Source organism: Micrasema longulum, unplaced genomic scaffold (assembly GCF_059751315.1).
Source record: "Micrasema longulum isolate JH-2025_06_02 unplaced genomic scaffold, ASM5975131v1 h1tg000416l, whole genome shotgun sequence".
Taxonomy (NCBI): Eukaryota; Metazoa; Arthropoda; class Insecta; order Trichoptera; family Brachycentridae; genus Micrasema; species Micrasema longulum.
Window position 1 is genome coordinate 415,705 of NW_028277616.1, and position 25,693 is coordinate 441,397.

A 25,693-nucleotide genomic window follows, 5' to 3' on the forward strand; every position below is an offset into this window, starting at 1 on the left:
ACGTCCACCATTTGCCGAACGTGGTTGGGGTATTGTTGTATGGGATCCCACCTGACAAGGTTAAAGGTATTAGACTTCCCAATGTGCGAGTGCCTTTTAGATGAGGAGGATCTTAATCACATATTCTCCTTCTGACCGATAAATTCCCTTCCTGCCTTCCTGAAATACCCAAACACTCCCAACTTCCTGCAAGATTCGCTTTATGGCATTTAACCCTTTTACTGTCAATATTTACCTACTGCTCGGTAAAAAAATATATCTTTTAGACAAACTCAAAATATTGCCAAAAGATATGCAAAATAAAGCACAAGAAGTAGTCGTGCGTTTTGATGGCGCGGCGGTGGATCTGGCTTGGACACGTGATGCGGATTCCTTAGGAGAGCCTTAACTAAGGCTGTGCCCTCTTCACATCTGCGGGCTCCCGCCGTCCTGGAAGTCCATCTGAGTATATTTCGGCTTTATTTGGCAGAACTGCGAGGGACGTGTAAGGAGAAAGAGTGTTGGCTGATGATAGGGTCTACTGGAGGCGTCAGATGATGTCCACATGCTTCACTTAGAAGCGGACGTGGAAAAAGAATGACTTTCACAAGATTATTAAATATAATGAAGAAGATGATAAAAAGAAGATTTTTATTGTATAATTTAGTTTTAAAAAAAACATAATCTAAAATAATACAATATACAATACAGTCTGATCACATAACGTTATTGGAAGTACAATAAACAATTGCTTGCGATTTTAATGAGCGTCTCATTGCCAAACGGGTGCTTGTTTCCACCTTGGGGAATAATACCTTGCGACCAGCAAGATATCCTCAGCTTAATTCCACCAGTAAATGATGGCCACATTAGAGAGTTACCTAGAAAAATATTAACAAATTATCAATTACACCATACTATAAACTCCATCGACCGAAAAATGTTTGAAGGTGTTATTCCTTTATCCAGCTCATATCTGCTTGCCTACCATGCATAATATTCCAGGTTTGATTTCTGTCAAGATCAATACTAAAACGTAAGGTAATTTAACCAAGTAAGACCCGTCCGATATCAATAAAAAAAAAAACAATATATACAAATGCATCACACAGGGCTGGTATTCTGAATGGAATTGCGCGCAAAGAGATCGCTCTGTTAGCGTGTGTTTAGTATGTAAATATGCATTAAAGATGCGTTTTCAACACGCGCTTTTGCGTTCAGAATACCACCCCAGGGATGACAATTTTAATAAAAATCAAACGTGGTTTGTTTTCCTCGTTTTGAAATTTTTATGCAAAAATAAATAAGGTGGGAACTTATTTAGGTTGGGTTTAAATATGAAAACAAACGCAATAAAAGCAAAATGTGCTGACATGATTTTTGTCATTTCCCGTGAGTAGATAAGTAGACTGTAGGGTACTGAATTCCTTGATAGCTATTGATGTCAATATTTTCTTCAACTCTCAAAACTCAAAGATACTGGAAAAAGTCCAAAGTGCTATGAAAATCCCCAAATTACTCAAAGGGATGCCTTACCACGGTAAATTAAAAGCACTAGGACTTACATCATTGGAAGAACGATAGAAGAGAAACTAGAACTCAATAGAAACTTATAAGATACTAAATTATTACTACGACTGCCCCCGCGTGAGATGTGTCAATTAAATCCCACCATCAATTTATGGGGTCATAACTGGAAGGTCTATCATCCCCGATTCCATCTAAATCTCAACAAAAACATGCTTTCCAGCGTGGTGGTTTAAGACTGGAACAAATTACCAAGCCAAGTGGTCCATCATTTCCATTTTGTTCAAAAGCTGTTTGGATATTTTTTTTAAGGAAGAAGATTGCAGACAAAAAACAGTGCATGAGATTTAGGCGTAGCCACAAAGACTGCCTGCCTATAACAAATAACAATAATACAGGGTCAATACTATATCTTCATAATTGCTCGGGGTAATTCATCTAACTACACCGGCATAGGGAGGATACGACTTCTGTATCTTCTGATTCTAATCGCCCCACAGACTGCTGCACAGGGTGTAAAGTGATAACTTAAACGCCTAAACCCTTTACATTTGATCTGAAACATTTCGGTTCTATAATTTCCTACAAAATTACTCTTATCCGACATCCATGCTTTGTTTTGGATATATGGTGGTTGTTACCGTAAAACGAAGTGCGGTTTACTGAGAATCACTGCTAGAGCTGGAGCTAGAGTCGGTGGACATGACCTCCACGTCCTCCTGGGGGCCCTCTTTCGTAGGGCGAGCCCCTTCTCCCTGCAGCGGCACGCTGGCGCCCCCGCCCACGCCCACGTGCAGCTCCCCACTCGGGTGCCAGGCAAACTGGTTGGCCGCCGACGCTGGCACATCTAGAACAATCAGAATGGACCATTGTAGGAGACAGCTGCGAGACATTGTGTAGATTTATATATAGTACTATTAAGCGTGTTGTCCAGCTGTTTATTAAAATGTATGCTTATGTAATAGTTTTTATTTGTAGTATTCTTTAATAATTTACATGCTTCCACTTTCTATTATGTTGTATCCCGACTCAACACAGGGCTCTTGGCCTCATAGAGTTAGGGTTACGTTATTATACTTTTTGTAATATGTATCTTTATATGAATAAGTAAATCAATTAAAAAAATATATAAATTCATTGTTATCTATGATATAATATTATATGGACAAAACTACTGGCCCATAAGAAAGTTCAAGGGTTTTCTTGTTTTTTTGTTAATGGACTATCAAATTAATAAAAATATGTATCGTATTACCATCCCTATGATTTTTCAAAGTTTTGTGATTTTGAAAATCCTCACTGAAACTTCTAAATTACACCACCTGTGACATCACGAGTTCTGGTCGGTGAGTGATCAAAACACACATCTGAACAATGAAACATAACTGACAAGAAGTAAAGAAAACAAAGGTTTAACTGACGTTTATTGAATGAACCGCCAACTTGCAGGCATTCCACATCATTTGACATGATCAGATTATATTGTTTTTGTTTCTGACATTTAAAAGGTGAATATTTTGTACCCGCTAAATGTCAAAACTTGCGTCACTCAATTTTTTATTTTATTTCTTCTATCCTAATTTTCATCAGCCAGATTTATATTTCTGTTTTGAAATACTGCTTATTGTCAATTAACTTAATTCTGTGGGGAAGCATATTAAACAATTTGGCAGGAAAATAATCCTTGCACCTTTGACCAAATGTTGTGTTAAAGGGACGAATATTGACAATGTTACTATTTGTTGCCCTTGTTAAACAGGTGTTCTTTAAACCCTGTCACATCCGAAACCACGATGATCAGTATGACCAAGAAGACATATTGGCACATTAAAATAAATTTTTAGAACTAATAAAATTTACAAAAACAAAAAAAAAACAAATGGTTACTTACTTCTGCAAGAGAGAAGCGTGGAGAGGGGAAGGGGGAGTCTGATACACCGTCAACCACATGACCACGCCCCCCTCGCTTCTTCCCAGCAGAAGTAAGCAATCATTTGTTTTTTTTAAAAATATATATTTTTTTTAATTCTGCGTTCTAAATATTGTTTTAAATATGCTAATATGTCTTCTTGCCCATACTGATCATCGTGGTTTAAAGAACACCTGTATATTCATGTTCCTGAGCATGGGGATGACGATGTCCATTTTTAAATCAATCAGAGCAGTTTCAATGTAATGTCTTACTCTGTACAAAAGTTTTTTTTAAATAAACATATATATGTATCTATTGTGAGTTTGTGGGTACCTCCTGTTGTGATCCTGTGCAGGTCGCTGAGTGAGGGGGCGTGTCCATTCAGCGGAAGATCACAAAGCCTGCCCAGTAGCCCAAGGCGCATCTCTATGTCGGTTGGGTACGGCCGGCGGGGATCCCCGGGCTGCCACGACAAGGGGGCGCAGATGGCGTTTGAAGCGCTTATTCTGAAGAAAGATGAAATTAATTATTTCAAAAAAAAATATTTCCAAATATACATTTTAAAACTATCACACATATATTATTTTTGTTTCCGCAAAGCTGAGGCTTGTCTGCGGGTATATATATATGATTTCTGTAAATATGCTTTTTTGCTTTCATTTTATGATCGTATAATATTGATAATATTATTTTATGGTAAACTATAGAACATTTTGTTGATGACATATTAAAACACCAATTGTCTTTTAAGGAGGTTTTCATATTGTTTTCTGTCTCCATAATAATTTTGCTGTCGAAGCCGCCTCAGCTTCTAAGCCGAAACTTGTCGAGTGACCATTTGGTCGATGCCTTTTGCTTGTAACTACAATCTAGGAAATTATTTCAACTGGCCGGACTAGTAACTTTTAACAAGTCTGAGTTGATCATTGTATTTTTTTAAATAAACAATTTTATCTTCATTTTATATGCCTTGTTATATGTATTATTTTGTAGAACATGAAATTTTATTTTTATATGCAAATGTGTTGCAACAGAGAGGGAAAACATTTTTAAAAAGGTAATATGGAAGTCTAGGCATTTACAGGGCTTATGACCTGTCATTGGCTTCAGGTGTTGCCAAATAGGTGAAATGGTTCAGCCGGATGAATTTCATCCGCATGATAAAGGTTTCAGCTCTTTTACTTCACAATAACAGATGGAAGAGTTGAGGAAATGTGGATGTTTAAACATAGGCAGAATTCTTAATAAATTTTAAACTTAGAATCAGTCATGAAATTTTAAAAACATTAAATTTGTTAAAACTTAACGATAGAAAAAAATTAAAGACCTTTTAAATTTATTCAAAAAGGTAAATTCAATATGGGATTGCCCTAAACTATTATCTCTCATCAACTTCTGGGTGCCTGGAAGAATGACTAGACAGGTGCCACCGTTTTGTAGCCACAATTGACGGACAGTGTATACTTGTAATGCCGTATTAAACAGACTTCATGAACTCAGCAATAGTTATTCTCACGTATCTGATATATTTAGTGTTAATTGTTCCTATAGAACAATCCTTTTGAACTTTTTCAAAGATGGTGAATGGTAGTTATATTTATTTATTTATGCATTTCATAATAATATATACAATATTTTGTTCACTTTGCCCAGCTGTATGAAACAGTACTTATGATTTTCTTTTTATATTACTTTAAAATATTTTGGAATAAATTAGTTTTTTACATTTATTGTTGAATTGTTTAAACTTTCTACTGAATATGTTGTATAATGTTTAGGTTAATTTTTAAAAAATATAAATCTTGTTTAATTTTTTTTTATAAATCTTGGGTAAAATGAAATATATGTTTTTAAAAAAAATAAAAATATATTAAGCCAAATATGTTAGTATTAGAAATTTTTGTAAAAGGCAGATTTGCCGTTTATGTTAGTAAAATAAAATAAAGTGGCCACTTAAACCAGCCAATGACAAGACAGGTCATAAGCCTTGTAAATACCTAGACTTCTATTTCCCCTCTCAAAAATGTTTTCCCTCTCTGTTGCAACAAATTTAGATCTAAATAACAAAACATCACTGATTAGTTTCATATTTTAAATTTATTATTATCATGCCATTTTAGAGTAAGCCTGCCAAAATTTCGAGCACATAATAAATTATTTCATTTCATAAAAGGAGCATAAAAAAAATGCTTATTTATTCATCAATGTTTTACCTGTGAGCAAATTTGATTAATTCTTCGGAGGGAACCGGCCTCATTCTAGATTTAACTATAGAAGCAAGTTTCTGTCTTGCTTGGTACAAAGCTGTAGCCAATATCTGCTCTGCTTCTTTAAGCTGTCTCTGCAACTGGCAAATGTCTTGGTCCTGGAAAAAAAAGCAATCCATTACTTTTTAGGGCTGTAGAATTTTTGTTTAGGCGATCATGAAATAGGTATATTAACTATTAAATTCCAATTAAAAAAACAATAATTTTATACTCTATGGTTAAGAGTTTAATATTGCTCTTGAAAAATCCATTAGAGATGCAGGAATAGAAACAACAGGAACTATTTTTAGAAAGACCACCCAGATATTAGCCTATGCAGATGACCTAGACTTAATCTCCAGAACTGTCCTGGGATTAAAAGATGATTTCTTAAAGCTTGAAATGGCTGCAAATGACATAGGTCTTAAAATAAATACTTCTAAGACTAAATATATGTTTGCAAGAAAGTCACAAATAAACTAGGCAATTGACGTTGGGTCACACCACATAGACAATGCCAATTCATTTAAATATTTAGGTACTGAAATGACCAATGATAACAATTATAGTACCGAGATTAGAGCACGGCTATCGGCAGCAAACAGATGTTATTATGGCTTGTTTAAACATCTGGGATCCAAATTGCTCACTAGAAAAACTAAGACCATTATTTACAAAACTCTCCTCAGACGGTCATTGCATATGGTGCCGAATGCTGGGTTATGACCAAAAGAGATGAAAATATGGTATTAGTATTCCAAAGAAAAATATTAAGGAAGATATTTGGAGCTGTCAACCAAAACGGAGTGTGGAGGAGACGGTTTAATCATGAATTAGAGGCACTGTATGGCGAACCCAACATTGCACAATTCATCAAAATAAGAAGATGGTTGGGCCATGTGCGCAGAATGAATGATAGCCGTACCCCAAAAAAGATTATTTATACCACTCCGGAAGGCAGACAAAGCAGAGGCAGACCAAAATTAAGATGGCTGGATAATGTGGAAAGTGACATTAGAGCGATTGGCCCGACGAACTGGAGAAGAGCCGCGATTCTGGAGGAGGCCAGGGCCCACAACGGGCTGTAGCGCCACTGATGATGATGGTTAGAAGGGTTGCGAACATTTTTGTTTAAGACAGATTTTTTTTAAATATCAAAATAATTTTATATTTATATATTTATTAACACCCAACAGGCTTTTACATATACAGAGGTAATTAACAATTTACTTTACTTTATTTAAATAATCTTCGTGAATGTACAGTAAGGCGGTCACCTCACCCACTGAAGGTTTCGGGTTTGATGGGTACCAGTGAAATTACAAAATTTAAGATCTTTCTCAAGCCTGGGTAACTGGGTCACCTGGGCTGTTGCGGTGCAAAAAAAAATTGAAAACTAAACATACCTGGTTATCAACTTCCATTTTCAAACGGTTCATTTTTTCGTGAATTTTGGCTTGCTCATCAGCCAATTCTAATGTTTTATTCAGTTCATTATTTTTGGCTAGTAATAAATCGGTTATTTGGGAATGTTCAGCTGCAGACATTTTTTGAGGCTTGGCGGCAATACTATTTTCAATAATTTCCCTAAAATAAGATAAAACTTATGTTATAAACTTCCTTCGGAACTTGTACGTTGTATTTGGGTGCTAAATTTGTAGAATGTTAACAATTTACACAATTTTTATCAGTAAATCAGATCAAAACATAAACATAACCTAAGTTTATTTTGCTATCATAAATAAAGAAAAGCAATCATTTTTATTTGAGTCTGTAAATATCACACAGTCAAAAATTACTAATTTATTGTTAAATGTTATGTTCTTACTTAGCTATAAGTTCGATATCATCGATGAGGTTTAGTAACTGTTCTTTTGTACTTAAATGTGACGCCATTGTACTAGTAACTTTTGAGAAAGTGAAGTATGATAGTTATGTTTAATGTTCAATAAACTACTCAAATTTGTGATTCAACAGCATTAACTATATATGATTAGTTATTAGTTTTAGTTTTTCGCGAAACAAGGCAAATGACACAAAAATACAAAACACATAACTGACAAGACGCAAGCCATGGATTTAAAAAGATTGGTGATTGCGCGATTGGCGCCGCTGTTTTATCTTAGTTGAATTATTTTTTTACGATTTTCACTCCTTTTTTATTTTTGTTTGTGGCTACCGAAAACTGTGCTCGCAGAGTAGGGACTTTTTATGAAACGGGTGGTATTCTGAACCGCTCAGGGGTGGTATTCTGAACCGCTCTCGTGGGTCTCTCTACCACGTTAAAATCATTTTGGAATCCTGAATGAATCTCGTAATAGGTATCGTTAAAACCACACATGCGCACATTTTTAGGGAGGAGTTCACTTCCATGCTTTAATCTATCAACATGATGAATAAAATCGGTGCAAGAATGCAGCCTTGTCTCACTCCAGTGGATACCTTAAACCAATCAGTCAAAAAGCTGCCGATTCTCACACGAAAATTGCGTGGAAAATACGTGGAGTGCCTTTATAACAACAATAATCTTGAGAGGAATTCCGTAGGTACCTACCCATCGAGAATTTTCTAGAAAGATTAGTAGATGCGGACTATCAAATGTTTTCTCATAGTCAATGAAACACGTTTACGCGTTTACGTTTAAATTTATTGCAACAGAGAGGAACAACATCCTTAAGAAGGGAATATGGAAGTCTAGGTATTTACAGGGCTTATGACCCGTCATTGGCTGGTTTAAGTGACCACTTTACACACAAGAATATTCACCATTTTGCCTATGTTTGAACGTCCACATTTCTATATTCCCTTCTCAAAAATGTTTCTCCTCTCTGTTGCAACAAACTTAAATATGGATAACTCTCTAGGTAGGAAATCCAGCCAGTTTCCAAGCATTTGGACATACTCAAAACATTGTTGAATTAACTACCAAATGGAAAATATAAATAAATATATTATATTATGATATGGTCTGCACACGACTTACCAGAAATAAAACCATTTTGGTTGACTCTCAGAATCACAATACGGGAGTTCTTATTCTGTTCAAGAATATGAGTGCAAAGATTTTTTCCTGGAACGATCAGCAGAGTTTTTCCACGGTAATTATTACCTTTATACCCTCCAAATAATCGTCCTTCTTATAAAGAGCAATATGATAGTATTATTATACAATCCGTGTTCTTTATTTATTTATTGTTTATTTCATTTTGTGATAAAATAAAATAACTTTATTTTATATATTTATTCGTTTTTTTCCATTATAAACCAATATTAACCCACCGAGGCCCCTTAACAATATGTCCACATTTAAAAAAAAGTTTTTATTGGTTTAGTTATGTGTTTACTATTGAAAATGTCATTAATTTTATGTAATTATTGCCTTGTACATGCATCCTTTCCTATTTCCCCTTTATTCCCATTTTCCATTGAGTATTGATTGACGGTAATTTATATTTAAAAAATCAGCTATTTATTATGCATATCTTTAGTTTTTTTATTGAATTAAATTAAATTCTTCATTAAATACGTTATGAAGCTTAAATTATAAAAACAACACATTTATTTTATTGGTTGGTTTGAAGAAATTAAAATAAGCCCGCCTATTGTACATTTATAATTTGTACTATGTACAAAAAGTTAAATGAACATAAAATCAAAGTTTGTGTACATTTTGTTTTTCATTGTCCTTTCTGGTTTTGTTTACATGCTTATTTTAATTTGTAAATTAATGTAACTTGTTTTCGGCCGATGTCATCATTTTTTGTAAAACGTCCTAATTAAGGAGAAAAAAAGGAAGGGGTAGCAGATATGCCTCTTTAGGATTTTTTTTATTGGTGGTTGTTGTCTCGTTGATAGTAAAAAAAACTGTGATATCAAATGTCAAAGCTGTCAAAGTAAAATTAGTAGTGTCGAAATGTTGGTTCAAGTGTCAATATAAACCATTACTTATCTGTATCTTTTGGTAATATTGTAAGTTATTATAAATAATAACACATACCTAATGATATCAGTCTTATTCTCACCTTTTCCGTAATTTCACTGCTATGAGTGTTTGATGATTTCCAAGCGATGTTTTATGCGCATATATGTGCGTACATCGAAAATCACACCCTTTTCCCATTTCGCACACATTTTATAAACAATCAAGATACCTAACTGATTTTCATTGGTGATACGAATGAATGCATCTTAAATACATAATTAAATAATACTTAAAAATTCTTAATTTATATTCCGATAAAAAAGTATAATAAACTTTTGTAGTCCGTGCTAAATAATCCACTTTAGATTGTACTTGATTGAAGTACTTATGTATCAGATAAAATAATATTTAAAAATATAATAAAACCTGTAAAAAATTACACCTTTTATCTCTGCAATCATTGTTTACAGATTACTGATGAAAGAAGAAATTTTTAAGGACCTAAGTAGTGATGCTGTAATTTTACAAAACCTAACAAGTGAGTTACCCTATTATATTATTTTATTAGGATGATGGTACAGAGTACAGATATTTATATCCTGACCATTGTAAGAAGAGTGGTTCCACCGGACTATCCATATAGATTTTACTATGTATGTATTTTGTGGGATCAAAGATGAATTGGGATGTTTTTAGGTTACAGTAATTTTCCCAAAAAAGTGAACTAAGTATTTATTATTTATTTATTCAAGGACTAATTACTCCATTTAACAATGGTAAATACATTTCTTTATAATATACACAGGTACAATTATTGAAATAAATACAGGTAAAGAAAATTAAAGCTAGGGCAAAAAATTAAATAATAATCCCTACCTCAAAACAAGATCTGGTCATCTTAGTGATTGTTTAAATCTAGAAAGACTTACACCAAAAAAGTCCAGATCTTGTCTCGAGTTTACAATACGACACAATCGGGAAATTGGTGCATGCAAGCCATAGTTTGTGCTGTGCTGATGTAGGATCAGCACAGCAACCGGCGGATCGAAACATTGAATGCCTCTTGTTCCAGTAACAATGGTATAGGAGGCTGCTGCGTCTGTTCTCGGACTTCAATGTTAGTCATAAAATCGAACCACCTTATACCTAATATTCTTCTCAAGCACAAAAGCTAGGGTTTCCTAGGACAGCGGTGCCCGTATTTTAACGGCCGTAGTGAACGGTGATGCAGTGGACAGCCGTCGTAACGTCGACTAGAGAGTGGTTTCCGAGGTAAACGGTGTTAAATGGTGTTGATAATACCGTTTTCCTAGGAAACCACACTCTAGTCACCGTTACGACGGCTGTCCACTGCATCACCGTTCACTACGGCCGTTAAACTACGGGCACCGCTGTCCTAGGAAACCCTAGCTTTACTCTTAAAACTCAGAAGTTTGGTGTTTTGAGCTTTGGTAAGGTGCCAAGATTCGCACCCATATAGGAGTACTGCCATTATACAAGAGTTGAATAATCGGCATTTCGTTTTGACCGAATATAGACATGAGTTCCAGACAACACGCATCATGTTAAAAGTTGCTCCAGCAATTCCTAGGCGGATTGCGAGCTCTTGCGCATGCTTCCATCCTCAGTTATGTGAACTCCCGAGTATTTAAAGCTGTCAACTTTCTCAATCCTCTGTCCACATAATGAGTCTTTTTTGACAAATTTTTGAAAAAACTTACTCTAAGACTTTTTGAAACAACTTACTATTATAATAATAAAATACTTTTATTTATAATTTTTTTTACCAGTGACCGGGTTTCATCGTGACCGACATCGTCAGACTTATAAATAAAAGTGGAATAAAACTATAAAGTATTTTTATTATTATAATTAAAAATGCAGTTCCACCAAGAAATGTCAGTAGAAAAACTCAAACTTACTATTAGAAAATGAGAATCAGGTTGGGGTAGAGTGGTGTTTGAACCCCGGACCTCTGACCTGTGAGTCTGCGAAACCAGCCACGGAACCATGATCCGGGATTGTTTTATAAATGTGTAATGATAATTTTTTCCTTCGTCCTTAGACACGGACTAGAATACAGTTCTGTATCTCGGACGAGTGTTTTACTTTCAGGTAAAAATCCTGAAAATAAGAAAAGTCCGCCTTGTAGTGTGGTGGTTAGCGCATTTGTCCTGGGTTCGATTCCTGAGAGGGTCAACATGAAACATTTGTTTTTCACTGTCCCTGGACTAGCACCTGAAGCGTAAGACTAATCACCTTGCCTTCGTGTAAGACATTTGATTTGACAATGCAGCGACCGAGTGGACTGAGTGGGGACAAGGATTTGATGATGATAATGATGTCATAATTAAAAAAATATATAGTTAATTAATCATAATTTTAGTACATTTAGAATAAAAGATGTGTGTCTACCTGTTTTTTCAAATTTGGTACATACAGAAAAGTAATGGAGCAACCATTTTGAATCGTGCATCATTATTGCAAGGTGTATTAAATACTAATTATTAAAATATTATTGTATATTTTGTTCCCTAGCTAATTTTTGATCTACGTCTACCCACATTTATTTATTAATTTACAATAATAACATGTCAAATTAGTTTGCTCAGTTGACAGTTTTATTTGCATTAGTGGCACATAAAAAAATCTTTTAAAAATGGAATCCAGCCTCTCAATGATGTCTTGTTTGTGTGATACCTGTCGGTGAGTTCACATACTTGATTTGTTATTTAAAAATAAAATATTTTTAAAATTAAATCAGCATTTTAAACATTTATACGAAATAAAGGATTGATTACTCTTCTAATGTGGAACATTAATTCTTCTTTGATTCTTCCACCTATTTTTTTCTGTGAAATAAAACTGCTGAAACCTTTATTTGTGACGGTGAATTTCTCTCTAATGTGACATTCATATTCACAATCTCAAAAACGTTTTCCATCTCTGTTGCAATACGACATGTATTTTGTAAACCAGTGTTGCATAATAATTAAACACGCATTATGAGCGTCAAGAAAGTGGCAGTTCAATTTGTGGGTCATTGCCTTCCGTGCTTTCAATCTTTAATTGATTTTTGTTATGAAAAGACGTGGTGCTACACAGAGATAAATTTGAACCAAGGAAATATGTTCAGATTTCCCAACTCACACAGGTGCGGCCATATATTGTGAAGATGATGACTTCCAAAGACTGTACAAATTACTCAACAATGTGTCTGTATTTACAGTGGAATGTATCACAATCCAAAAAGCTGTCAAGTACGCTTTAAACTCACAATATAGCAAGTTTCTTATCCTGTCGGATTCCCCGAGTGCTCTACAAAAGATCGAATCCCCTCTATCCTCTTATCCGAAGACGAGCTCTGTGTGGAATCTCGATTTCTTCTTTCGTTATCAGAGGCATCCAATAAAAGCATCGTTATGTCTTGGATTCTTAGCCTTTGTGGTATTCTCGGTAACGAAAAAGTGGATGTGTTAGCAAAGGAGGCAGTCCATTCCGGAATCCCGTTTATAGTAATTTACTACCACTAGGTGATCTCCTCGTTATGATGGAGGAGAAGGAATTTCGCACATGGCAAGAGTTTAGGGTAGCCTCCTCCCAAGCCAAGGGAAGACGTCTTTTCTAATTGAAACCAAATGTTACAGAAAAGCCTCGGTTTTCCAAAGTGATTCTGAACAAGCTTGAGACATCCTCCCTATACAGAATTCACATTGACACTGCGGCAATGGTTCTCGCCTGTTAAAAATCCACGGCCGGAACTCTGCCATGTGCGAATGTCAGATTGAGGTTTAAACCTTTTTTTTAATGCCCTATAATATTAATAGGGGACAGGAGAGTTAGAATATGAGTAGGGAGTGAGATGAATAAATAAAATAAAAAAAACTTTAAGTTTGAGCGAGAGATGGGCTGCTCTCTTGTGTTCCTTCCTCAGTGTAACTCAATCCAATCCAATGATCAATTTGTTCCTATTTTCATTAATTTATTATTTTATATTTTTGTTAAAACACAATGTATTTCCTTTTTTCTTTTATATGAACCCTAGTGGCTTGCACTCACCACCTTAGGGTTCGTAATAAATATTTATTTATTATTTAAATATGTTATATATATGCATAGTGTACTAAATATTAAATACGAACACATGTGTAAATATTTATATAAACTAAAAATCTAAAATTCGACACTGCTTAGAACACCCCAGTTAAGAGGTAAAAAGGCAAAAAAAATAAATTAAGAAGAAGAAAACTAGTAATTATGTGTATCTTAATTTGCTATCACTTTTTAAAAAATTGTTGACGGCAATGCAATTGCTATTATATGTCACTTGTATAGGAATGATCTGTCTATTCATTATATGTCAGCGTTGTAAACTATCGTTTTAAATATCTAAAAGGCACAAAGTATCGTAAATTTTAATAAAATGAAAATAGCACCAAACCTGTATAGTACGTAAATCTTCAGTCTTTTAATTATTATTTTTTAATGGCTACGAAACCTGTATTATCTCTTCATAGGTTATTTCTCTATACATGATCTAGTGTTTAAAAATTTATTTCATATTTATTCTCAATAGTAAAATATTTGCCATTTAATTGGGTCAATAAATTGTCATATCTTAATCTTATCTCTTCTATATTTATTTATTTACTTTCTTACATTCACATTTCATAGTAAATTAATATCTAAATACCATAAATAGCATATTATCTTTTGTGTATAAAATATGTACCTGTAGTAAAAACATTGTATTGTATCCTAACCTTTAATTTACGATTTCTCAAGTAAAAAAACACCAATTATTTTTATCAAAGGGGTGGTATGATTATAGTACTCTAAATTTATTCAAATAAAAAACTCACCTGTAGGTTCCACTTTTAAATTTTTTGACTGCTGTTTCCAAGCCGATCAAAACCAGCTGATGACACATCAAAAGCCACATTTCTTGACTTCCAGATTATCTTTAACCCTGTATAGAAACGAGATATCTCGCGCATCGTACGGCGTAACATGAACATTTGCATGTTGCCTGAAACACCGCGAAACCCCATAAAACACCGTGTACCATCACGGTGTTTCAGGGCCAGACCGCAAAACTTCAGAGGAACAATCCTCATAATAAATATTTTAAAAAACCTAATGAATTTTTTCCAAAAACTTTAAAAAAATTTTTTTTTTATAATATTTAAATTGAGTAAATCTTTCATTTATCGGTCTAGCATTCCTTCCACAAACACCTACCCCTCCCCTACTCCTCCCCTACCCAGCCGCTTTCCTTGTCCGCGTCTCGTGCGTATCCTTTGTTGCTCAAATGCATTTTTTATCTCAATTTTTATCTCAATTTTTTTGGATTTTTGTGAAATTCACCATTAAGCTGAAGTTTCGCAGTCTGGCCCAGAAACACCATGTATAGGAAAATTTAAAAAAATTAGTAAGATTAGTTCGTATTAAAGTTTTTTTTTCTATCTTTAGTTTTTGGGTCATTCAAAATTCAAATTCAAACATTTGATCGTAGAAATAATAGCTAATGTTGTGTGATTGCATAGTCAGTAAATCGTAATTGACTTTTTTTACTTTATCTAAATGAACGACGTATTAATTTATTTACTCAAAATTTGATCTATCGTCTTATCAAATAATTGTATTTGTCGCTTTGATCGATGCGTGTATTTATTGTAGTATTATGTGTTTCAATTTTTCTAAAGGTCACTGATAGTCTCTTATATGCTATTGCTTCTTAATCAAACAGTAGGTGTTAGATAAATACTGATTATTTTAGTGAGTCAAATCCGAATTCCTATCACTTATCACTCCGTTTCTGACAGCTGACCCGGAAGCTTGCGTTTCTTGTGCTCGATTTGTTTACAAGTGGTTTATTATTGATACGTAATTTCGAGTCGAAATTTCAGTTGCGTTTTTGTAACAGAAAATATATTTTCTGATTCAAAATGGCGAGTGATTTTCTGAAAAACCAGTCCATGGAGTTAGTATTATAGTGTTTATTATGTTAATATCATTTAATATTAGTTTATATTATTACTACACAAACATATTCAACCCAGATATGCCTGTTAGTTTATCAGTTTATTTTTAAAAAATATTTTTGTTTTTCAATTAAATAAATGTATAAATGTATTTTTTTAAATTGAAGGACAATGGGCATATAAGATACTACTACATTCTAAATTGATTGGCAGGTTGTGTTAAATTCTTAAGGTACTATATATAGGTCGTTGGGCATATCTGGGTTAAATTTGAATTACATTTATAATATCTGTTCTGGCAGGATAATACGGTCTTTTCACATTTTTATAAAATTATTTTATTTAAATAACCATAAAATTACAATGGTCTGGTATTATTTTTTTTTCTTTGGGACTTTGGATTTCAATAACGGTTTAAAATATGCATTTTTCAATTGACTAAAAACAAGACTTTTCGCGCCCTATGCGACAAATGCGTGTAGTATGTTACCGCACCATACTTGTACGCATTATTTGTTAGAAGCGCACAATGATGTTACGCCAAATGCGAGCCATTCTGTATTTACTTGTGTTTAAACCTAAAAATTATAAATGAAAGCTTGTTTTTTATACATTAATAGATCGGTAGTCAGATGGCAGAAGGGACCATATGTATTTTTTTCTGTATTTTAGTTTTCAAAAGTTTTAATTAATATTTTAATAAATACACATAGTAAAAAAAAAAACGCATCATTTAGAATGGTAATGTATCATTGAAAAGTAACACTATATTATTTAATTTTTTGGATTAAAGTCTTGAAATTGAATCGTATTTCAGCTCTCCTGAACATTTTTGAAAATTACAGATGGTCCCTTCTGCTATCTGACTACCGAGTCATATCCAAAGAATCGTAAAAAGTCAGCTCTAAATATTAAAATATTTGCAATATTATTCCCGATTTACGAAAATATTCCATTATTTTATTAAAATATGAAAAAGATATGTAGAATAAATATATCTTCAAACTTTTTGATGAATTTGATGGGATTCAATAGCCAAGAAGCTCAGTAAATGTCAAAGCAACAAAAAAATTACACCAAAAATACAAAGTTGAATATGCAATATTACTGAATAAATATGTATTAAGTCTACTAGGGGGTAGTATTACTGATTCTTAAAAGTTGGATACATATTGACAGTCTCTACGTATACTATTGAAACTGCATTTTGCCAGGTTTACAGGGGAACAAAAACAAAGCTTGATATATTTTTAAGAAGCTATCCGATACTGTAGAGTTGCCAAACATTTGTCTATTGTCAGAGTAATATCTAAAAGCATGATCAACCTCCATTTCTTTTTAAAGACCTCTTAATTTTCTAGAAATATTTTTAAAAAATATCCCAAGGAAGGTTTTTTTAATTGAAATATTATTTGGAAAATCATTAATTTGGAAATTCAGAGGTTTTTTATTTTTATTTGTTAATAGACTATCAGACTAAGCCAAAAAATTAAAATATATTTTTTTATGTATCGTATTATCAGCGCTATCATTTTTTAAAGTTTTTTAATTTTGAAATTCCTCCGCGTGACGTCACAAGTCACTGATTCTTATTTCAACGCTATCATTGGTTGATTGGGAAGAACTAGTGACGTCGCTCAAAGTATATCGTTTTAAAAAAAATTTTTTTTTTTTCATACATTTCAAGAAACTGCTGTACAATTTAATGCTCTATTTTTAATTATTATTGCTCTACCGCGCATAAGAAAACCTTTTTTATATCCAATTTCCCATAGCACTGAACTTCCTTATTCCACAAATAACTTTGAACAGATGCTTCGCCTTTCAAACAGCGGTGTAGGTATAAGCTTTGTTCAATGCACTTATAATAAAATACAGTTGTCTCAAGTATTAAGTATTTTGTAGAAAAGGCAATTTCCTACATTACTTATAAAAAACTGAATCAAAACATTTGATTTTAATTATAAATCGTTGTGACCGTGAACAACGATGGATGTGAAAAAAATCCGTCAACTTTCTTTTATATTTGATCTTGAAAAGGTTTTATAAAGACTTTATATTCCTATTTTAAAAAAATAAATATAATAACTAACCCAAGTATCAAAGGATATACTTTTGTACTTAACAAGTTATGACAGTGTTAAAAAAAATATTAACTCTACTTATAAAATAAAATAAAAATCACATGTTTTGTTGCTCCACGATAATGACGAAATTTTTAGCTTCATATTTTTTTTTATATTCCATTTTACTGTGTAGCTCATTAAAAAATCTTATGTAGATGTTATACGATAATTTCATGGTTTCATTTTTGTTACAGAGAAATCGATGAAGGTGTGTATTTAGAAGTTATAAATTTAAATGCTGACCTTTTTTCTACATCGATTGACAGTATGACTTCCTTAGGAGATTTTTTATCTACAGACAGAGATCAAAGGTAATAAATGTAAAATGTATGTTCATTTCTGTTTATATAATTCAAAATGTGTAATTATAAACTTCTAAAGAAGAGCGTATATTTTTGGAATTATCAATAGTGTTAGTTTTAATATTTGTGTTATTGTTGAAAATCTAAGAGAATAATAATTAGAATTGCTTTTATTAAAATAATTTTCATTCTTTTTTTCCTCATTCAGTTTCTTAGATTCTGTAGAAGGACTCAATTTTATGTTATTTATTAATTTATTTCACTTTTATACAATATGTATTGCGTACATTGGCGGGTTTATTGCTTCATGAGATATCTCCCAACCATTCAAACGCAGACTTTGTACTTAGTGATTTTTACAGTTGTTCTACATGTAAATATAGCACAAATTAAAACATCTTAAATATGTATTATTCAAGCTATAGTAGAAATATTCCTTTAAAATTTTGCTTTATGAGGTTGTGGGATCAGGTAAGAAGTTTAGGAGGAGACAGGAAGAGGTTCCAGGGTGCGTATTCTGATAGGAAGTTAAATTTTATCGTCAATTTTATCTACAAAGTACAATTAAGTTTTCTGTATGAAAAATATAATATGTTTACATTTTTTTTTCTAAATATGTTCGATTACCGATTACCAATGAAGAGACTTTGAATTTTCATACAAATATACACACTTTGGTACATAAATATCGATATTAGTTTATACCGATGAAGATAGTGTTCATAATCGCGGCCCAGGAAAACATAAGAAAGATGTTACGGGAAATCAAGGTTTCGTGGAATTTTTGCTTGTTGATGCTGGGAGTTGAAGATGACAGAAAAGAAGTACGTTACGCTTCGATGTGTATTTATTACATGTTGAAACGCAAGAGTAACAACGGTGATAATTGAATGGGACAGATCTGAACTATTTCTTGTCTGAATTAAACTCTACTAAACTAATCATGATACCTAAGGGTTCTACTGTTTTTATAGTCCATAGTGTTGTGTTTACTTCCGAGTGGGAAATTGATGTCATTTTCTATTTCCCCCACTATCAGCGTTTTGACATCCTTGCTAGGTAATCGGTATTTTGTATGGTTTGATTTTACATACAGCAAATGCATGATATTAGGTCAGGGAACAGTGGGCATTATATACATAGTAATCTTTCTTATAGGCGATTAGAGAAGGTGCATGTTTCACATGGAAGGTAGCTCATTCCAGACTCTGGCACCTTAAAAAGGAAAAGAAAAGGAATGACTGAAAAATGTTTTGTAGAATGAATTGTTTATAAAAATGTTTGCAATCAAATTAATTAATTTTATCTTCTGATAGCACTGAAGAGATAGATGACCACAGACTGACTTTGGCCTATGAGAGGCTGCAATCTATTCCTAAAACAATACTAGATGGATTTGGACCGACTACAGAAATTTTAGACATTAGCCACAACAAAATACAGTAAGAAAATATTGTTTTAGCATTTTTAATTTACTTTCAAATATTAAATAACCTTACTATTTTCATCATTCCCTTTTCTACACCTAACCTAAGCCAGTAAAAGAAAATTATTTGGAAAATTATCACAGAATTTTTGCCTTGCACTCACAGTGGCTTACTTCTCCCATTGTCAAATTTATTGTATGTTATATATAATTATTACATAGTTCTATGTCCGGGCTGATGAGAAATACAGTTGTGCCATGCTGACTCTGTTTTCTTATTCTTCCTTCCTTATAAATGAAAATATTCATACACGATTGGTAATAATGTAGTATTTAACATTCTCTTTTTCATATACATAATATATGTATAATAGATCTTGTATTATAAACAAATCTCTCCTTACCAATGCAATGCTATGCGCATAGGGAAATTAAGATATATAATTATAAATATTTTTTGCAGCAATGTGAAATTTCTGGCTCATTTTACGAATCTCACGTCCCTCATTGCTGACAATAACATGATCAACGAGACAACTATTTTCCCACCGATGCCAAAACTGGAACTTCTCTGGTGAGCGATATGTATTAACAGACTTTTTACATTTTTACAGTCTTTCATAATCCGACTACACTAAAAATCTATTACTAATCATAAAAGTATTATTTGTGAATTGAATAATTAAATTGTGAATGTTTTTTTAAAAAAAGTATTGCATTATTAAATTATTGTTAAATTAATTAAGTATTATATTAGAATTAAATGAAAGTTATTTAAGTATTCAAAATTATTATTATTATTTTTTTGTTTATTTAAATAATGTAATTATACATTTTTAAATTTCAAATGATATATTTTTTACTAAAACTAAAATCCCACCAAGCCACTTTCTGTAGCTTGTTGGTGGAGATTATATTTATACTAACTTATGTAATATTATTTACATTTATAAAAACAATGAATAACAGATATAAATTAACAGCCGGAAAGATCAGAATATACATGTATATACAAGTAATAATATATAAATTTATTTTTGAAATACAAGAAAATAAAAAAATAAAAAATATTTACACATAAGCTACTATTCATATATAAACTTTTGATCGAGTAGCCACTCTCTTATTTTGCTCTTGTTAAATTTAAGTTTTTTCGGCAATAAATTAAAAATGCTAGGTACTAAATATTTGAGAGTTCTATACATACTTTTGGTACTACCAAGCCATCATTAGACGTGAATGATAAGTTATGTATCTATGAATTGCCAAACCATCGTATTATTAAATTTCTCAGCAGTATTTTTATTTTAAGGAAAAAATACATTGCTAAATATACATACAGGTAAGTAGAGTTAATTTATTTGTAATATTTAAAAATAAATTAATACCAACAGCTTAACCAATAATTTACAAATACTTTAAAAGTATATAAATATATCTATGTATGTAAATACTTGAATGATTGTGTTAATAGTCGCGACTTGACACGGATTTATCTAGCTAGTTGAAAAGAATTATTAATTGAGGTGGATGAAAGTGTTATGTGATAAAAACAAAAAGGCAGAGATATCTGGGGTTAAAGTTTTGAATACCAGTACAATTATTGTTTTTTTTATTTTTTTAAAACCTTTATTAGCATAAATAAACAATACATTCAGTAGAAAAATGGAACACTTAAGGTTGAACTTGCCAAAAAAGAGTCTAGCTCTTGTGTTTGGCAAGTTTACAAAATAACATAAAAATAAAACATAAAATGCAAAACAAAATAATAAAATAAATCAAAAATTAAACAATTTTAAAAATTGAGAAAATATAACACTAAAAAAATATTAAATAAAAACACAAAATTTGTAAACACGGGCACATATTAAATATACATCTCTTAATATAACATCTTCATTCACTGTCAGAATCAATGTTTTACTACTTTTAATGGTGTAGTTGGCTTAATGTGAAAGGGCTGTATATAAAATCTTCATTTATTTAAAAATGTACATTTTTGAAAATTTGCAATATAACGCCTTCATCCACTTCAGTTTTCAACTGTGTCATATGTAATTTTGTTTTTATAATAATCAATAATAATATTCTAGGACCTCTAGGTTAATAACCTTAATCAAACACTGATTTGAGTCTACATATTTGAATTGTTTCGCCTTATTTAGGCCCTTTTTAAACTAAACATTTAGTAGGTGCCATAGGTTATCGCGGTCACTGTTATAAATATGATTCTTTTTTGGGTATTCTAAGTTGGATTCGTTCCGAAGTTTCGGCTGCCATTGCAGCAGCCATCTTCAGGGTAAACTGCGGGTTTTGTAGAAAAAAATATCTGTTTATATATTAGTAATTTGTACCATGTCGCAGTCGGCAACAGGCACATTCCATGTTATTTTTGTAGTGAGTAGTGCCGGGAACCATTTTTTAAACATTCCAGTGTTATAAACATTCCAGTGTTATAAACATTCCAGTGTTATAAACCTTTGAATAAAATATATAAATCAGTGTTAATAAAAAATTTTTCAACAGGCAAAAAAGTGAGGGATTTTAATAATAATAATCACGATTTATTAACAAAAATTACAATTACTTTACTACATGTTTTAGGTAATAGATTTCTCTGGATTATGTCTAGTTTGCCTAACTAGGTACAACCTGTTTTAAGCCAGACATTTTTATTGTAAATAACAATAACATGATTACCTACTAGTTAATTTATTATACAGTAATACAAGATTTAATTATACCATTTATTATTTAAGAATGTTTTTTAGCAAATTTTCCGATTTTTCTCAACCAATTTTTTACAAATTTATTTAATTGAATCCGTGTCATGGTTTCCCAATGTTTTGGTAACATATTGAATATTTTGGGGCCCAGAAACCTGACATTTCTTTACCTGAGAATTCAGAGTTTGCGGTAGACCCCATGACCCATCCTCTCGTTTGACTTCTATGTTTGTGATTTTACTTCTTAAAATTGCGTATCTACTTATGATAATAAATGTATTTTATTTATGTGACAATATTAAATAAATTAATCTGATTGTGTAATTATTATTGTGTTATTTGATTGATTACCTTTTTTTTATCATCAGGTTGAATCATTGTTGTATTCAGAAGCTTTTCCATTGGATGCGAATGTTGCAACAGTCCTGTCCGAACTTAAAACACATTTGTCTGATGGGGAATCCAGCAGCGCCGAGTTATTTCAATGGCGGAACATTTTTTGAATACCTGCAGTACAGGTCTGTGACTCTTCAATTTGCTTTGTAAATAATTAGTGTACATATTTCATAATAAATTCGTCTTAATTCGCACAGGAGTTGGAATTATTTGGAAATGTTTTTAGACTATATATTTTTTAAGTGTTTGAATTATGATTGTGTGCTTTTTTATGATTCATGTTTGTTGGCCCAACTCAATGAAGGATAATGTTCCTAAGGCGACATACTGGACATAGAGTGTTTTAACAAGAAATGGAATTATCAAATGATCTAAGTTGCTTTTGTGGTAGGGATACGATTTAAGATGAATCTTGCAAGTTCACCCTGGGTTCAGTTGGCATGAAGAACCAGACGCTTGCCTACAACAGATGGGAGAATTATATCGAGGCTTTACTGATGGGAGTCATTAAAACAAGTTCCGGCATAATCACATTTAAAGCTTTTTTTATTTCTTTAAGGCTTTTTTATTTATTTATTTCAACGCATTATTTCTCCCACAATTATTATTTTTTTAAAGCTGTAAAAGAGTAATCTTTATTCTAGGCATAGCATTAAACTTGAAATCAATATCTTACACCTATATTAAAAAATATTTGAAATATACAAAGACTGTTGACTTAATGCATTCTGTCAGTATATCCTTGATAAATTAAAAATATTTTTAAATATAGATGCATGATATTGATAAAAAAAATTATGCTATGCCTAGAATAAAGATTACTCTTTTAAAGTTTAAAAAAAAAAAAAAAATTAAGAAAATAGTGAGAGAAATAATGCGTTGAAAAAAAAAAATTTAAATGCAATTATCCTGCAACTTGTTTTAATGACTTAATGTATTCTGTCAGTAAAGCCTCGACATGCTTGTATTGATTTACAAATGTGTATATTTCCATCTCTTTTTAGTAAGTAAAGGGGCGCTAGATCCCATTAGATCCGGCGCTGAAAGGTGTCATAACTAAAAAAAACTGATTTTTAGTTAAGTGTGCAGATTAAATTATGAAAATAACCTTCATATTCTAAAACATTGACATAATTCTAGCTTTATGATTTACCCGCTTAATGGCTTTATAAAACACTTATTTAAACACCACAATTCTCAATTAGTGTCATATTTTAATGTTAATTTTTTTTATGCCAATGAATTAAAAAAAATAAAAAAATGTCATATCATTTTTAAAGACAAGTCTATATATCTACAAATCTATAAAAAATTAAAAAAAAAACATGGTTTTAAGATAAGTTGTTTATTTAGTTTTAAGGCTCTGCTGAAAATTCTGCTTTTTTAAGATATGACTCTCTTGAAAATAATTTACACACTTTTTATTTATATTTTCTGAAATTTGTTTGTTGATCATTTCAAGCAAATGATTTATTTCTAAACATCTTTATCGATAGTAGTAGCAATGTGTTATCTTATCTTTTCAGATTGTTTGTGATTTCGCTGTTCCCGGCGTTGACACATTTGGACGACAGAGCTGTGACTGACGATCAAAGGCAGGAGGCAAAGAGACTTTACCAGAGGCCGTTCTTGGAGCGTCTGACATCATTCTCCAACAGTGAGGTGTCTATGTCCAATAGCGCCATGCAGCAATGGAGAAACTTGCACGAAAAGGTGTCTTGTCTGTTCGATTCTTCAGCATCCTCATCTTCTTCCTGCAGGCGCAGGTCAAATCTTGTCATTTGATTTTAATGAAATGAAAAATATTTCCATTTTATATTGACGAAAAAAATGACAGGTAAAACACAAAAAAAAAATGACATCAGTGAGAGTTTTACGTTTGAAAAAACATAATTATTTGATAGAAAATTACGGTAATTTTTCACTAAATATGATATTATTTAATTTAAATCCAATTTAGTATGTACGGTACCCCTAGGTTACAAGTTTTTTTAATAGTTTGCAATAAAAAAAGATTTTCTTTAGTTGATTATACTACATATCGACACTGCACTTTTCGTGCAATATCCACTACCTAATCTTGCAATATATAATTGCATATTTGTTTGATAAAAATCGGCTTTAGTTAGATTGTTAGATTTAATAAGTAATCATTTGACTTAGTTATCAACTAAAGATATCGTATTTTGACTTGAGTTTTGTTTACAAAACCATTTATATTTTTGACTGATGCCTAAGTTTGATAAAAAAATACCTGGAATTTCTGTATATTTTTTTTAATGTTCATTTATTACTCTTCAAAGTAATCACCATCGGATATAATACACTTATGCCAGCGTTTTTTCCAATCCTCTAAGCATTTTTGAAGCGCACTTTTTGGTATGGTCTTCAGCACCGCCAGTGATTCGGTCTTTATCCTCTATGGTCGCGAAACGTCATCCTTTCATCGCCCTCTTCATCTTTGGGAACAGGAAAAACAAACAGGAAAACAAGTCTGGTGGTCTGGTTTTTTGATAAAAAGTCGTGAACGAGCCACCTAGCATGAACGCGGGCGCGTTATCATTTTCGCTCTGGAATAATCTTGAAAATTCGCCATTTACACCAAAACGCATCTTAATACGTCTCCAAAATGGCCAAAATTTGACAGATTAATTGAATCGATTCATGTTAAAGGAACACATGTCCAAAGACCCCGAGTTTGAGAATATTAATAAAAATTATCTTTATTCATAATTTGGTAGAAATAAGTAATACTGGTATGACAGATTTTTTTAAGTGTAATTTTGTAATTAAGATTATTTATTACAGTCAGTATTTTTTATCTGCGTTTTGACTTTTATTCATCAAATGATGGATTTTTTGTACAAATCTCATCTATTGGTAGTGATGATATATTTTGTGTTTATTTGAATTTAAATACCGCAAATATTAATTTATTCTACGAAATGAACCATGTTTTGTAATGTAAATATTTAAATAATTTCTGTTATCAGAATAACAGGAAATAATCACAATATTTGATTTAAAAAATACATAAACCATCTCATTATTTTATATTTCATTTTTATCTTTAAAATAACTTTATTAATTATTTATTCTAAAATGATAACATTATTTCATGTATGTGTTGTTTTAAATGTTTGTGTT

General features: G+C 31.9%; 2 protein-coding genes across 4 annotated transcripts; one reads left to right on the forward strand and one right to left on the reverse strand.

Annotated features, from left to right (window-relative positions):
• Positions 1–627: 627 nt before the first annotated feature.
• MED4 (mediator complex subunit 4) lies at positions 628–9,736 on the reverse strand. Of its 2 annotated transcripts, none has more exons than XM_088226254.1 (6): positions 9,662–9,736; positions 7,071–7,251; positions 5,632–5,783; positions 3,752–3,924; positions 2,148–2,353; positions 628–860 (listed from the first exon to the last, which is right to left on the reverse strand). In XM_088226254.1, the coding sequence occupies exons 2-5, from the start codon at positions 7,209–7,211 to the stop codon at positions 2,166–2,168; spliced, it is 654 nt and encodes a 217-aa protein (XP_088082380.1). In that variant the 5' UTR covers positions 7,212–7,251; positions 9,662–9,736; the 3' UTR covers positions 628–860; positions 2,148–2,165. The 2 variants fall into 2 exon arrangements, with proteins under 2 accessions (XP_088082380.1, XP_088082379.1); XM_088226253.1 differs by lacking the exon at positions 9,662–9,736 and adding an exon at positions 7,493–7,769.
• LOC148281721 (leucine-rich melanocyte differentiation-associated protein-like) lies at positions 9,370–25,595 on the forward strand. 2 transcript variants are annotated; one of them, XM_088226252.1, is made up of 7 exons: positions 9,370–9,633; positions 10,057–10,124; positions 17,891–18,007; positions 19,315–19,440; positions 19,888–19,998; positions 22,519–22,668; positions 24,073–25,595. In XM_088226252.1, the coding sequence occupies exons 3-7, from the start codon at positions 17,964–17,966 to the stop codon at positions 24,329–24,331; spliced, it is 690 nt and encodes a 229-aa protein (XP_088082378.1). In that variant the 5' UTR covers positions 9,370–9,633; positions 10,057–10,124; positions 17,891–17,963; the 3' UTR covers positions 24,332–25,595. The 2 variants fall into 2 exon arrangements, with proteins under 2 accessions (XP_088082378.1, XP_088082377.1); XM_088226251.1 differs by lacking the exons at positions 9,370–9,633; positions 10,057–10,124 and adding an exon at positions 15,413–15,569 and having other exon boundaries at positions 24,073–24,472.
• The last annotated feature ends 98 nt before the right edge of the window (positions 25,596–25,693 follow it).

Coding starts and splice junctions, on each gene's coding strand:
- MED4 (XM_088226253.1), bottom strand. CDS start 7,560: ATGGCGTCACATTTAAGTACAAAAGAACAGTTACTAAACCTCATCGAT. Junction 5,784..7,070: donor AAATGGAAGTTGATAACCAG/GTATGTTTAGTT, acceptor TTTTTTTTCCAG/GACCAAGACATTTGCCAGTT. Junction 3,925..5,631: donor TTAATCAAATTTGCTCACAG/GTAAAACATTGA, acceptor ATCTTTCTTCAG/AATAAGCGCTTCAAACGCCA.
- LOC148281721 (XM_088226251.1), top strand. CDS start 15,535: ATGGCGAGTGATTTTCTGAAAAACCAGTCCATGGA. Junction 18,008..19,314: donor TCTACAGACAGAGATCAAAG/GTAATAAATGTA, acceptor ATCTTCTGATAG/CACTGAAGAGATAGATGACC. Junction 19,441..19,887: donor ATTAGCCACAACAAAATACA/GTAAGAAAATAT, acceptor TATTTTTTGCAG/CAATGTGAAATTTCTGGCTC.